The 15,678-nt window shown below is 39.4% G+C and overlaps 1 protein-coding gene across 1 annotated transcript in view; it reads left to right on the forward strand.

Annotated features, from left to right (window-relative positions):
- Positions 1–15,678, forward strand: part of Wdr70 (WD repeat domain 70) — a gene marked incomplete in the record, with an annotated part of 139,360 nt that overhangs the window by 34,359 nt on the left and 89,323 nt on the right. The window contains 1 exon segment of the mRNA XM_055601069.1: positions 7,110–7,186. Coding sequence (XP_055457044.1) covers positions 7,110–7,186 — 77 coding nt within the window.

The raw sequence follows: 15,678 nt of genomic DNA on the forward strand, positions 1-15,678 counted from the left end.
TTTTTTTTTTTTTTTTTTAACTTATTCTTGTATAGTTGTTGGTAAGTGGTAGCTTTAGGTTATATTCAGTTCATCTACATACTCAGAATAATCCCTTTATTTATGGTTCATTGTACCTACATCTAATTTTTTATTGGATAACCAAATTTCACAGATGCTCAAGTCAAATAAAATGGCATGTGTAGGCTGAAGATAAAGCTCAGTGGATGAGTGCTTAGTTAGCATGCAGAGGGGTGAGGGGTGAAGGGTTAGGGGTGAGGTGAGAGGGTAGGTGTTTCCTTGGGTTCAATTGTCATCACTGCTAATGCCTCCAAAGAAAACTGGTAACTGGTGAAAATGTTTTAGATAATTGGGCCATTATCAGCAGGGCTGTTTCCAACTGGAATGTAGGCTGGCCCCAGGCCCAAGAACTGTCAGCTGCCTAATCATGGTATTAGCACAGCCCATGAGGCAAGGCCCATTACAGGAGGAGACTTTGCCATATTTGATTATATACTGTGTATAGATGAAGGCAGGCTGAGAAATTTGGATATTAAAAGTAATTAATTTAAAAACTACAAAGCTGAAAATTGAGCTACTAGGGAGCTATGAACCACAGAAACAAGTCACCATTGATGATCCAATGATTCCCAACTTCAAGCTCTTATACCAGCAATGTCTCAGGTGCTGCAAGGCCTTCCTAGAGAAGGTTCACTAGCTGGTCCAACCTACTGTTATCTGGCAACTCACCCAACAGTGCTGTGCCCAGGGTGCTGGTGATCCTTAGTCAGTGCCTCTCCTGTCCTTTCTGCCGACTTACTGAACATCTCAGGAGTACTTGTAGATGCAAATGTTTTCATTTGCATTCATTCATTCATTCATTCATTCATGCAAGTGTTTTCAGAAAAATGTTTGAATAAGCCAGGTGCAGCAGCACATGCCTGTAATCCAAGCACTCAGGAAGGCCGAGACAGGTGGATCTCTGAATTTGAGGCCAGCCTGGTCTACAAAGTGAGACCAGGACAGCCAGGCTACACAAAGAAACCCTGTCTCAAAACCAACCAACCAACCAACCAACCACAACCAACCAACCAACCAACCAACCAACCAACCAACCAACCAACCAACCAACCAACCAAAGCTTTGAATAAGAAAAAAGAAAGAAAGAAAAGAAGTTCTGGTTTAAACTAGAGCTTTGCTACAAAGATGATTCATCTTTCCCCACTTTATCCCAGCCTCCCACCTAGACCCAGCAGCCTTGTCTGAGCCAGGAGAGCCATGCCTTTTCGTGCTGGCTTATTCTTGTCAGTGGTGGTGGCCCCAAAGCCTAAGCTTGGATATACAGAAGGTAAAAATCAAAATCACTCCAGAGACTTAACACCTTACTTATTTTTAAAAAGATTTATATTTATATTCCATATATATTTGATAAAGTTTTTCTCATTCATTTAATCAGTGATTTATGCTTTCAGTTATTTCTTTGACATGTTTTTGTTTTTCTGAATTTCTGTTAGCCACCAGGGATGATTTGAATGTACAGTGATATATAACTCATGGAAATGTTAGAAAGGCTTAATAGGATGAGTTGGGAAAAAAATAAATTAAAAATATACAGTGCCTCAACATGTTGCCCATTGTTTAAGCCTTGAGATTGTGCTCAGGAACATGGAATTAGTTATTCTTCTTTTTGAATGAGTTACTATACTAAGGAGATATAAAAAATAAATACTGAAAGGGCTAGTGTGCTCCAGTTCATGTGAGTGTACAGAAACAATGACCCAGTGCTTTATGCTATAGATAATAATCTTTCTTTTTCCCCAATTCCTCCCAGATTCTCCCTACTTCCATATCCTTCCAACTTTTTACACCCACTTTCTCAGGAAACAAACAAACAAACAAAAAGATTTAAAAACCAAACAAAAAAATGCACATTAAAAAAAAAAAAACAACCCTGAATCTATTTTGTGCTGACCAACTACTCCTGTGCATGGGGTCTGCCCTAGAGTGGGGTTGATATACCCAGTGACTGTTGGACAATGCTGATTTATCCTTTCCCAGCAGGTATCAATTCCAAATAGCTTCTTGGCTAAGGGTAGGACTTTTTGTCCCCTTCCCCTTCTCAATGATGGGATTTTGTCTGGCTTGACCTTGTACAGGTCTTGTTCATACTGCTATAATCTCTGTGAGTTTATATGTGTACCAGCCTGTTGTGTCTGGAAGACACTGTTTCCTTGGCAACCACTTCCTCTGTCTTGCACAGACTTTCTGCCTTTGGTTCTACACAGATCCCAGAGCCTTGAGTGGAGTGGTTTGATAAAGACACCCCATGTAGGCCTGAGTGCTCCAAAGTGTCCCTCTACATATTGCAGTTGTGAGTCTCTATGACAGTTATCATATACTGCAAGAAGATGCTTCTCTCATGTGGGGTGAGCATTGCAGTGGTCTGAGTCCAGCCTAGTGTCAGGCTATGTGTAAATAACACTGTGTCCTTATTTCATCATGTGAGTATATGATGTCTATGTATACTGCAGAAATGATAGGAACTTTGATTACTTGTATAAGGTCCTGTAGATCAGATTTTTCCTCTATAAAGTTTTTCTTCTTTGTAATTACTGAATAATTTGCAGAGAAAGAATATGTGATCCTGTAAACATCATGTTCATTTTCAACTTTTTTCCTCTACAGAATTTTCCATTTATTGATGATAATTGCCTGAAAAAATGATTTCTGTGATGAAATCTTTTTTTTTTTTGCGAAGTCATTTTATATCTATCAATTAACATCATATTATAAGGAGATGAGTAAAAAAGATCTTTTCCTCTTCCCATCCTCCTTTCCACTCTCCCTCTCTCCTTCTCATTCTTCCTCTCCCTCCACTTGCCCCTCTGCTGTGTAGCCTTGAACTGGTAATTTTCTCTACTTTTGATTGCTGAGAGTAGAGGTGTGTACAGCCATGCCTGTGGTTCAAAGTTGCAGCTCATCGTATTAGCATGCACTCGAGGTTCTCACTGTAGCAGTGGTTTATAGTTCCACACTATCATGGTTAGTCTTGATGTTGGAACATTTTCAGAATTGGAAGCCCCGCCAGCCTGTACTTTAGCCCTTTACCTGCCCCATCACTTTTGCAGTGTTCTCTTTTTGGCACAGTGAGACATCTCAGGTTCCTCTTTTCCTTTTCCTGCACTGTATCCAGTCATTTCTCCAGGAAGCTCTGGTTCTTTTTATTGAAAATTCATTGTTAAAATTCAGGACCTCTATGCTAGTTTCCCTATAGGGCATTGTTTCCAGATACTCAGCATATGGAGTGGAGAGCAGCCTGTCCATATTCATATAAACACCTCTGTTTATTTGTATCTACATATTAGTTTAAAACACCACACAGTTCATTATGATCCTTTCTTTTTCCATTTTTGTAGCTATTTTCTCCAGCAGTGAGAAACCTGATTCTCATCAGCCTCAGCATATTTATTCACTGGATTAATTCTTCATTGTATTGAAAGCAGTTTAGAATTGTTAATGCATACCACTGCAAAGAGAAAACAAATGTATTAATTATAATTCAATGCTTATAATTTTGGCTTTAAGCTGAGAGTATTTTCTAGTTTGTATAGGCTACTGTAATTAATTACCAGAAATATTGTGGTTTTATACATGATTAAATCTTGAGGCCAGAAATCAGAAATAAAGGTATAAGCAGGACCGCACTCCCTTTAGTGGCCTTACGGGGTGACTCCTTCCTTGCTTCATTTTGCTTTGATGATGTTCTTGTGACTATATAACTACAGTATCAACCTTCCCTGTCACATGGCTTTCTCTTTGTGTCCTCCACTTTTTTCCTTTAGAAGAACACTCAGTATTGGGTGTAGGACTCATACTGATAATTTATTGAGAGATTCTTTAATTTTTTTTTTTTTGAGAATCTTATGCTGGAATACTATATTTGCATAATTTTCCTTTTGCCCTCTCCTCTTTGAATTCCTCCAGGTTCCCCTCCACTCTTTCTCATATTCGTGACTTCTTTCTTGTTATTATTGGTTCACATACAAACACTGATAGACTCGTGCACCCATGCACACACATGCACATGCACATGCACACACACACAGACACACACCCTACTTGAGTCCATTTAGGTTTGCTTGTATGTAGATGTGAGTAGGCTGACCCCTTAATATTGGATAGCCCGTTATGGAGCTCAACCCTGGAGAAGTTTGGTTCTCCCTCTCTCAGCAGCCACTGATTGCCTGTAGGTCTTAGCTAGGAGAGAGCCCTTGTGAAACTTCCTGTACTTCGTATCGATATTCCAGCTGGTATTGTCATGATGCAGGTCATGCTTAGGCATCCATGTTTGTGAGGTTTCTTGGGTGCAGCTTCCCCATCGTGTCTAGAAGATGCTATGAGAGTCAGTTGTCCTGGTGCTCTGGCTCTTACATGCTTTTTGTTCCATCTACTGTGACTTTTCCTGAGTGTTAGGGATTGTGTTGCAGATGGACCCAGTGAGGTTACTGTTTATGAAAATACTCTTTTTTTTTTGTTTGTGGTAATTCATAAGTAAATTCTTTAAATTTTTTTTTTAATATTAGTTACAGTTCGTTAACTTTGTATCCCTGCTGTATCCTGTTCCCTCTTTCCCTCCCAAACCCTCACTTCCTCATCTCCTCCCTGCCCCTTTCTAAGTCCACTGATAGGGGAGGACCTCCTCCCCTTCCATCTGACCCTAGTTTATCAGGTATCTTCAGGACTGGCTGCCAAGTCCTCCTCTGTGACCTAGCAGGGCTGCTTTTCCCTCGGGGGGGGGGGGGAGGGGAGGAAGTCGAAGAGCCAGCCTTTGAGTTCATGTCAGAAATAGTCCCTGTTCCCCTTATTAGGGTACCCACTTGGATACTGAGCTACCATGGGCTACATCTGAGCAGAGGTTCTGGGAAAACACTTTTTAAACAAGATCCTCTTCAGAGATCCCAGGACCTGGGATAAGGATGTATTTTGGGAGTCCACCATTCAGTCTATTGCAGGTGTATACCTTTCTCTCTCCCTTCCTTTTAGCCTTTCATATGTCTTCCGTGTTGGAAGCACAGCAAGGTTCGTTTGTTCCCATTTATGCTAAATTTTAAGATTACCCCATCTGTATCTGTTTGTGAATATGTGCAGGTTCAAATTTTTCAAAAGCCAAATAAATGAATAAAGAGTCTCACATGGTTGAGTTATTAGGGAAATAGGTGCAGTGGGAAAGAACAGTGAGTTAGGCTGTGTTCACTTAGAGGCTACAGGGACCTATTGGGTCAAGGGGCCTGTAAACTGAGGCTGGAAGAACGGAAAAGTCATCATAGGAAAAGGAAAATAAAAAGGCCTCCAGCAGTGAGAAAGCAAGCTGCTTGTTGAAGAGCTCTGTGTAGTAAAGGAACCAAAAGGCAGGCAACAGCTAATTAATACATGTTGGGCCAGAAGGAACACAGTGAAGTTGTGAGGAAACTAATGAGCAGAAAACTAATTTGTTTAGACTTGTTTAAAGATGCTGGAAGCTAGTAAAAGACTAGATACAGAGGAGTGGCATTAGAGCAGTGTATATATATATATACACACACACATGTGTACATAGACATATGTATACATATATCTATGTCTATGTAATTTACTCTCCAACAGTTTCTGATGTATACAATATATTCTGGTGACACTGACGAGTCTCGGCATTAGCTACCATAGAACTGTATTTTTAAAGGGCTTACATTACCGTGTGGAACACAAGATAAAAGTGAAAGTAAAGAGACTGTTAGCATAAAAATAATTGATAAAGAAACATGAGGTAATGTTTGCTTATAGAAGAGTGATGGCAGTGAAAGAGAAAAATGTATAGACTTGTCATATTTTAGATAGACTTGGTAAGAGACTGGCTGGTAGATGAAGTTTGATTATATCTAGAAGATTGGAGGATTAAGGCTAGAGGAGTATTTAAGAATGACTCCCACATTTGTAGCCTAACTGGGAAGCAAATTGAAAATGAATTAGTGACTAAAAATTAAGATTTTCTTATTGGACATATATGTTTGAAATGCAGGTGGCTATGGCAAATGGACAGTTAGAAACATGGTCACAAGCTCAGATATAGAAGAGGAGATGGCCATCTTTTTATGTAGTCCCTATGAGTACTTTTTCAGTTCATGTCTCATTGCTGAGGCTGAGAGTCTCTACCTTGCTGGTCCCTGTTTGTTCCATAAGATTGTTGTGATGACACTATATACTATTTGAGACATTGTGGACAGTTGGACTGAAAATGATTTCCAGGCTTTGATTTTCAATTCATTCTTTCCAGAGAGGCACTGTTACTTTCTTTTTTAAGTTAATCTGTCTTAATCTGTATATTCTGCCGTTTTAAAGGTATAGCTCTATTTTGGACTTTGTTAGAAATACTGCTGTTATTTTATTAAAACTGTTAGTCTCATTTCTGCCCCTCTCGATGCTGACTCACTGTGTATTAGACTCTCCCTAATTGTGCTCCCTGGGATTGTGTGGTGTGGGATGTGTTTGTGTGTGTATGTTTGCATCTGTATTTGATGTGTATTCTGATTGATTTGGTTGTATATTAATTTTTATGCTGTTACTATGTTTCTTTGATTTTAGTGTTCCTATGTTCTTTATTTTAGGTAGAGATAAGTTCCCTGCTCTTTTAAATATTTTTCCTCTTTTCATATTTATTCTTACAGCTAGGTTGTAGAATCAGTATTGTTAACATAGATTTAGGAATTAAGGGTTTTCTTCCTTGATCTCTTGCTTTGTTGTTTGTAAGTGATTTCTATTTTCTTAATTAATTTCTATTAGAGAAAAGATCATGACTTTAAAGAAGGACCTGCTTGCCTTAGGTTTTCCCTTTTGTGTATTTTTTCCTAAAAACATATCATTTTCTCTATAACCCCTTTGTAGGTACCCATTACAGTTAAGCACTGCTAGTGCCCACAGTAGTCAGAGTGGTATACAAGTGAGATAAAGCATGCTATGAGGTGAAATTGGTATAAAGTAATACTAGTTTATAAGTAAAGTAATATGTTTTGACGGTGCTCAGAGGCTTTACCTTTAACTGTGTGATGGCAGTCTATGTTTTGCCTTTTAACACCCTCTTCACCTTCTTCTTTAAGGGTCATACAGCAATGCTTCATACTGGCTCATGGCATCCCAAAATAAAAGGAGAATTTATGACTTGCTCAAATGATGCGTAAGTACTATTGATAGTTTTTGAATACTTTTGTATCTTTTACTATCTCTAAACAGTTGTATTGTGGCAACCCTGGTAACATGAGGAATAGAGAAGTGGAATCCTGGTGTTTATGTGTTCCTTTTCTGACTTTGCTTTGACTTCAGTTTGTAGTGTAAAGTTTAGTTAAACAAATATAGATGCTATGGAAATAAGAGATTTTGTAAATTCCACTGGAGTTTATCATGGAACACACTGGATTAGGTTGATGCTAGTACGAGGACCTGAATGGCTCTGAAAGTTTGACTAATATCCCCTGCAGTGAAGACTGACTTTCATCTGAAATGAGAATGTACCAGTTTTCTTTCCTCAAAGTGTATGAGCAGGCTGTTCTTCAACCATAGTTTTGTGGGGACCACTAAACTTGAAACACAGACTCTATTATACATATCCTTTACCACTCTCTAGAGAAGTCTGTCAGTAATAAATTCATACGGCTTGCAGTTTGACTGACCTTTCTCCTTGGCCTTTGACCTACAGTATTAGTTAGTTATGGGCTGAACTGTGGGACATTATACTCGGCTCTGCATCTCTGTCACTGTGAGGCTAGTGTTCCATTGGAGTGAGTGCCGCAGGACGAAAGCGCATACTCAGGGCTAAACAGTGTAGTTTTCTGTATGGTAATCATGTTGAGAATAAGGTTAAACTAAAGGAAATGAAGGATAGAGAGGGCTGGAGAGCCTCCATTCCTGACAACCCAAGCTTGGTCCTTAGAACCCACATAGTGAAGGGAGGGAATAGACTCCTGCAAGTGGTCCTATGAGTGCGACATGTTTACATGGCATGTATGTGCCTGCATGTGCACACACACATGGCACACACACATGTAAAAAGAGAATATAGAAGAATTTACCCCACATAAAGTGAGTTATCATTGTTGTTGTTCTTAAGGTACAGGGTTAAGCCTAGGGCAAAGCAAACATTTTTACCACTGAACTACAACCTGACCCCAAGAAAGGCTCCTTTTAATTGAGACTTAAATCATGCAAAGGAGGCTGCTACAGGGGAAGGAGTCTTCCTGGCCAAAGTGATCCTGTGTTTAGAGACCTTGAGATGAGGAGTCAATAGAGCATAATTGAAGGAAAGAAAGATGACTCAGACGGCATTTTAAAGGTTGGTGGGAAAGATGAGAATGGTAGGAAATGAATTTGAAAAGGAAGGCAAGAGCCAGTCAAGTATTTTTAGCCAAGTGTGAAGGACTAGGTTATTGATATAGTGAAAAACCAAGGAATTGAACAGTGCCAAACCTAACACTAACATTTTTCCAACATCGGGATAATAATTAACATTCATTGAGAATGTACATTGAGTTAGTACTTAGCAGTGTGCTTTATGTATGTTAAGCTTTTGATAAAGCAGGTACACAGTGAAGAAACTAATGACTTTACCAACAGTAGTAAATTTTAAGTGGCTGAGTCACGATTTGAACCCCTTGTGAATGATTGTACACACAAAGTGATGGTGATTGATTTATACATTAAGATACAAGATACAAATTCCTTTTACACAAGGAATGAATACAAGATCTTATTTCATAAAAGACAGTAGATTGCCCTTCTTCTTGTAAGGACAAATTCCCTTTGCTTTGAAGTTTTCTAGTATACCACTGTAATGATTCTACTGTATGACTTGATTGTGCAGAATATCATGAAAGCTCACTTATGGTTAAAGTGGGGCATTATGCCATTTGTGCAATTTGGGTTGTTTTTTGAAGGATGGAGACATTCTGGCCATGCATCAGGAATCTAGTTGGCGATGCCAGTGTGTGGGTGGATGTATAACTACCCACTAGCCCATGGACAACCCACCAGTGGCTATTGACAAAAACAGTCTTTCTCTCTTAGTAACTAAAGAAAAGTTCTTATAAAATAATATTTTTAAAGGTGATATAGGAGCCTTAAATGGAATATCTATACTGTTCCTTCTTTCCCCAAGGTTCAGGTACGTCACTATGAGGTGACATGGGTGAGATTCCCCCACCTTGCCCTTTGCTACTTATGGCAGGCAGAAGAGCTAGCCCTGAGGTCATCAGAACAGGAGAGCAGGCCCTACCCCTCACCTTCTGTAGCACTCAGGAGAGCAGGCCCTGCACTGTGCCTGGGCAGCAGAGCAGAGCTGGCCCTGGTTGTGGGGGTTGATGGTAAGCCAACCTGACGGCATGAAAGTGAGTGATCTTTCAGGCTGACCAGATCAGATACCTCTCAGACCCAGATCCAGAGCTTTGAATTGGCCCATCCCAACATTTACCCCATCAGTGAACTGCTGAAGTGCATGAAGGGGCTGATCCTATAGATACAAAACTATAGGATCTCTATGACACAGGGTAACAACTGGAGAGGAGTCCTAGTCAGGATCCAGTATTGATAGTGTAATGGCAGCTAGAGCCCTCATACTTGAATGAGCCATTGCAATGAACATTTACAAGCAAAGAAATTTGTTCAAAAGGTTATACTATGGAACCTGCTGTGACAAACTACAGCTTCCACAATGAGATTTATTTTTTTCTCTGTTGGGGAGGGAATTGCAAGGGTGGAGGGCAGGTATGAGGGAAGAGGAAGATAGGTGGGACTGGGGTACATGATGAGAAATTCACAAGTAACCAATGAAAAGTTTAAAAAACTGGACACCACAGCGTCTTTGACAGTCTTTCTTGAATGTTTTTTGTGGCTTTTGGTTAGTAGAAAAAAAAATACCATTTTATGAAAACTTTTGTCTCATTTATGATTTCAACTTTGTACTGACAAATGAAAGGTATATTTTTCCTTCTGGTATTATTTTTGTTTGGTTTTGAAATCACTGTTATACTGACCTTTTCTACTTATTTTTTTAAAAATTGTGCGTGTATGTTGAGTGTAGATAAGTGCATGTGTGTGCATGGAGGCCAGAGGCCTCAGATCCCCTAGACCTGCCATTTGATGTGAATGCTGGGAACTGAACTCGTGTCCTCTGTCCTCTTAGCCCTGAGCCATCTCTCTAGCCCCTTGTCTTGGAGATTCTAATAAGGACATTTAGGTTTTAAGCAAAAATTATGTTAGCAGGTTCCATCAGTGATACCCTGTTTGCCTGCTTCTCATTATTGCCTTATGCTATTCTTTTTCTCATTTTGGACAAGTCCTTTAGACATAGTTTCTATAGAAAGAACATGGTATAGACAACCATTGACCTCAACCTCCTTTGTCATTACAGTAATGTAATGACATCCAGGAATGTTTGCTAACCCGTGGCCTGAGAGCCGTGTTGGGGTAGAGGGTAGAATTTTGACAGCTGTGGCCAGTCATACATGGAAGGGGCACAACTCTGAATTAGCTTTGGTGAATAGGAGTGATGAATCCTGGCATCTGTGAGAACTGGCTCCAGTGGAGGCTGACAGTCTTGCTCTGGCCTGGCTTCTAAAGGTTGAACTGAGAACCTCTGAATGTGTGTCACAGATAGAGTATTCTGGCATTTCTACTCTGGAAGATTCAGTATAAAACAGAGACTGAGGTTAATCCAAAAATGAAAAAAAACGTTTGTCAACTTTACTAGAGTGGAAAGTGCATAATAAAGCACCTTAGTTTTCTTGAAAGTAAGTAGTAACGAAACCCAGGTGACATTGAAGATAAAAATGCTTATCAAAAGAAGTTCATTTTTAATTGTTAGTTGATAAGATGTGATGGGGAGCCACTTTGTAATTTGTAGCAACTTACAGGGTGAGAGTGTGATGCAGGGAGAGTGTGACACAGGGTGAGTATGGCACTAGTGTAATCGAGTCCTCAGCACAGAACCTGTCTAGAGTAGACGGGTATGTGTTGTGGGCTTTTTTCTTCAGTACTCTTAGTATTTTAGAATGGGACTGTTTTTGAGTTAATGTCACAGAAGAAGTGAACATGCGGCTATGAGGGTGAGCCTAACGCAGCATGACTTATAAGAAAAGATATGAAGGATGTGTATCCCGAGAGAGAAGACCACAGGACGACAGAGCAAGGAAACAGCTAGCCGTCCAGAAGCCAAGGAAGAAGGGCCATGAAAGAAACAAACTTCCCAGCACCTTCATCTTTGACTTCTAGCCTCTGAACTGCTAGAAAATAAGTTTCCACTGCTTATGCAACCTGAAGCTTTATCTTAATCATCTGAATCTATTTTTGTATGTTATCCTGCCTGCATGTCTGTGCTGTGCATATGAGTGTTATGTGCTTGCAGAGGCCAGGAGAGGGCACCAGACCCCTGCAACTGGAGTTAGAGGCAATTGTGAGCTGCCTGGCATGGGTGCTGGGATCAGAACTCTGGTTCCCTGAGAGGGCAGCACCGCTCTCAACTACTTAGCCATCTCTCCAGCCCACTATGAATACTAACTTTCAGTTAAAGGCCTTTCCTCATCCTCATCCTTTCCTATATATCCTGCATATATACCATTTATTAAAAAGCATATATACCATTTATTAAAAAGCATTCTCATAGATAAAATGGTTAGATTTGGCTTCATTTCTTAAAATGTTTCTACACATTTTAAAATATAATTTTCAAGAACATTTCTTGTCAGTTCTTAGAGTTGAAAGTACGTCATAATTATAATAATGAAATAGGCGGTATTTTACTTCTTTTGTGTGTGAATCTATATATTTTGATATATTTCTAAGAGTTCCATATCTGGAGTTTACACACTGTGAGAAAGTAGACTCTTGTGCTCTGACTTGCATACATCCATCGTAGTATGTGTATCCATACACATTCACACTCAAGAAAATTAGTTAGTCAGTAAATGAGTACAAGAATACTCAAAACTTTTAAAATAAGTTTGTGGAACATCACTATTGATTAACACACATGTACCTCTGGCTTTCAAATGCTTTTTTTCTATTTGTGTAATAGCAGCAGTTAAATTAGCAACTATTACTAAGGACTTCTGCATGTAAGTGGTGATCACAGAATTTTAGAAACAGCATCTCTACTGTAGTCACCTTTTTTATTTTTAAAAGATTCATTTATTTCTTATGTATAGTGTTCTGCCTGCATGTGTGCCTGCACCCAAGAAGAGGGCACCAGATCTCATTATAGTTGTCTGTGAGTCACCATGTGGTTGCTGGGAATTGACCTCTGAGCTGTCTCTGCAGCCTCGTCACCCTATCATAGTAAAGTAAATTAAAGTGCTTCTGCTGGTGTGCCTCCTTGTGACAGAGTAGTTCCCTCACTCTGCACAGTCTGTGTTCACCCTGCTTTCCACTCCATGCCACCATAATCGAAGAGTTAAATAATGTGAAAGGAAAAGCATGTTGGTGTTAAGAATTTGTGAGTAAGATCCCCACCCCCCTCCAGTGAAAAATTGGTAGAAGTTTCATCTGTGGGAATTGGCGTTTTGAGGCAAAAGTAGTGGGATGTGTTTTGAAGAAAGCCTTCAACTGTTTGCATTTTAATGGCTATTTTTTTTTTTTTTTGGTGAAGTTTTGTCAGCTGCCCAGTGTTTGTTATTCCTTTTTAATCCTGTCTATTTTTCTGTAGTAACTCACTGTGATATGTTTGTCTATGAATTCCAGGGTTTTTAAGCTGGAGAGTAATGTTTGTCTCCATCAGTCCTCAGGAGAGAGAGGGAATATGGAAGAGCAGCTGGGTAGAGGCACGCTTATAGTAATTCATTGAACAACAAAAAAGTGGCTGCAAAGAGGATCAAGGCATTGGTGGAGGAGGAGGGGCTAGTGAAGGAGTTAAGTAGCAGTTTGTAAGCTGAGGGCTATGTTTCTGCAGTCACTGAGAGAAGTTAAGAACTAGAGGTTTTTTTTTTTGTTTTTTTTTTAAGATCAAAGTTCAGTTTTCACCCAGGCTGCAGTGGATCTGCAGAAAGTCAGGCCACACATGCAATATTAAACATTCCCCAGCAATGGCATCAGGTAGAAAGCAGGCAACAGAATCAAAGGTTGCCATTACTAATTTTTTGAGAGAACCCGGGGAAAATTCCATCTGGGACCCTGAAAAAAATGTAAGTTGCTTTTATGGAAATTAATCAGAGAGAAAATGGATTTACTAAAGAATAAAAGGAAATAGTAACTTAGGCTCTCAAAGATATACCATCTATGACATACAAAATATATGAAGAACCAGGATGGTTTTACTTATATGTAAAAGATATGATGCTCAGGTTATATTTATTTTATTATTTTAAACATCCATCCATTTATCCATCCATCCAGCTGTCTACCTACCTACCATCTAGCATGGATGTGGGCATGTGCCTGCCACAAGCATGTGTGTGGAGCTCAGAGAGTCACGTCTCTTCTTCTACCATGTGGGCTTTGGGAATGGTACGCAGGTTGTCATGCTTGGTGACAAACTTATTTACTGACTCAGCTGTCTCACCAGCCCTAAATTTATTTTTATGTACTGTGAAATGAGTAGAGATCTTCAAATTTAGTTAATTTAGCTTCTGCTAGAGAGAGACACACACAGAGAGGCACACACACACACAGAGTGAGAGACAGAGAATGAGAGAGAGAGAGAATGTTTTGAATAGACAGAAAAGGAACAGGGTTGGCTTGAAGGAAAGTATCACGGAAGGCATTACACAAATCATGTAACCTGTTAATCTTGATTTGATTTCATTTCCTTCTAAGAAAACAGAACAAAACATTTTAGCAATGGGCAAGAGAACTGCAAAAATGACCTTGAGTTCTTTATTTTTCCTTCTTATGAGAAATAATATGTACTTGTTCTTCCAAACCATTGAACTTTATAAACGAGTTATTATGCATCAGCTAAAAGCTACACAGGTACTTTTATTGAAATATATAGGATTTCGGTTATAAAGAAAAACATTTGTTTGTATGTAACACTGAAGATGAATGTAAGTAAAGTACGAGACGTGCAAGATTTGCATAGCCTGTCAACCATCAAGCATCAGTGAGATGGTAAGTACAGGTATGATGTGCTGTATGTGCTGTTGGCTGTTTGTTTGTTGTGTGATTTTAGCTTAACAACCCTTTGAGGCTTTCACAGAGTGTGTGCATGTGGTCTTTTTAATATCTGCTCTTATAGATGCCACCACCACACCTTTCCCCCCTGATTTTAAGATGTAGAAAGGGGGATTCATGAGACTTAGAGCTAACTAACCAACCTTTTCTCTTCTTAACTATGTTCTTTTCTTGAATATATTTTCAGTCCTGCGCATCAATACTGCTTAGATTCTGAGTGGTCAGGAATTTTCTACATTAGTTTTTTACACTGGCGTTCTCTCTGTGTGTCTCAGACTGATAGAATGAGTAAGATGTTTGTGGAGAAAAGATTCTCAGATTTTCATTTGGAGAGTCCCAGCAGCAAAGAATAAATGCATGAAAGATCTGATATATGTCAATCAATCAATCTTTGAAACAGTTCCACCTAATGCCTCCAGATGTTTTCTAAACATAACAACGTAACTCTTTGTCTTCCTGGCAGACAGCCAATAATAGCATGTATTGTGTTCTTGGGGTAGAATTTCCAGGAACATACCTTGAGAAATGAAGATCAGCCATAAAAATGATTTGATGATTGGATTCAGTAAATTATAAATATTAAAAAATTGTAGGCTCTAAAGATGTATTATACAGTAAAAAATTTACCAAGTTTTGGCATGACATCATGGAAAGAGTATGTACTTCTTAAACCAGAGGCAGCTGGGCACTCTACAGGTAGCTGTGAGCAAGTAATTTGCTATCAGATCTTAGATTTCTGTAGATGAGCTCCAGCTCGGAACCTGGGACCAGCGTGTTGATCGTGTGTCTACCTGGTGGCAAGCGCTGGTCTGCAGGTTACTGTGAACGTGGAGGTCTCTTTCACAGCCTGGTGAGAAAAGCATCTCCTTTTAGAACATGTGTGGAACATGTTGAATTTTGCAGGCTTTTTCCGGAAAGCTGCTAGGCAGATTTCAGTTGGCTTTTCCAATCAATAACATATGTAAACATAATTGTATAATTCTCCAAGGAATGATGGCTCACATTAATGGATTTCAAAAAAGTAAATTTTCTATAACTCAGTTTTTTCTCCTATTTTTAAGCATTTTGGAGGGAAACTTAAAAAACATTAGGTTCTGCATTATTCATGAATGTTTTGAATGCAGTTTAACATTTTCATAATTTATAAATTATTATATTGTAGTATGCTATGCCTGAGAATGCCTTGACAATGTGGACCTATTTATAGTGTTTTTGGGTTCTTGAGTGCTTCCTTAAACCCATTTCTGTTGCTTTTTGTTCTAGATCTACAGAAATACCTGTTTGTTCTTTAGTTTTTTTGCTTCTATCAAGAAGGCTAGAGCTGATTCTTCCTTCCTTCCTTCCTTCCTTCCTTCCTTCCTTCCTTCCTTCCTTCCTTCCTTCCTTCCTTCCCTCCCTCCCTCCCTCCCTTCCTCCTTCCTTCCCTCCCTCTCTCCCTCTCTCCCTCTCTCCCTCCCTCCCTCTCTCCCTCTCTCCCTCCCTCCCTTTCTCCCTTCTTCCCTCCCTCCCTCCCTC

The sequence above is a fragment of the Psammomys obesus genome, unplaced genomic scaffold (genome assembly GCF_907164565.1).
Source record: "Psammomys obesus unplaced genomic scaffold, mPsaObe1.curated_primary_1811, whole genome shotgun sequence".
Lineage (NCBI taxonomy): Eukaryota > Metazoa > Chordata > Mammalia > Rodentia > Muridae > Psammomys > Psammomys obesus.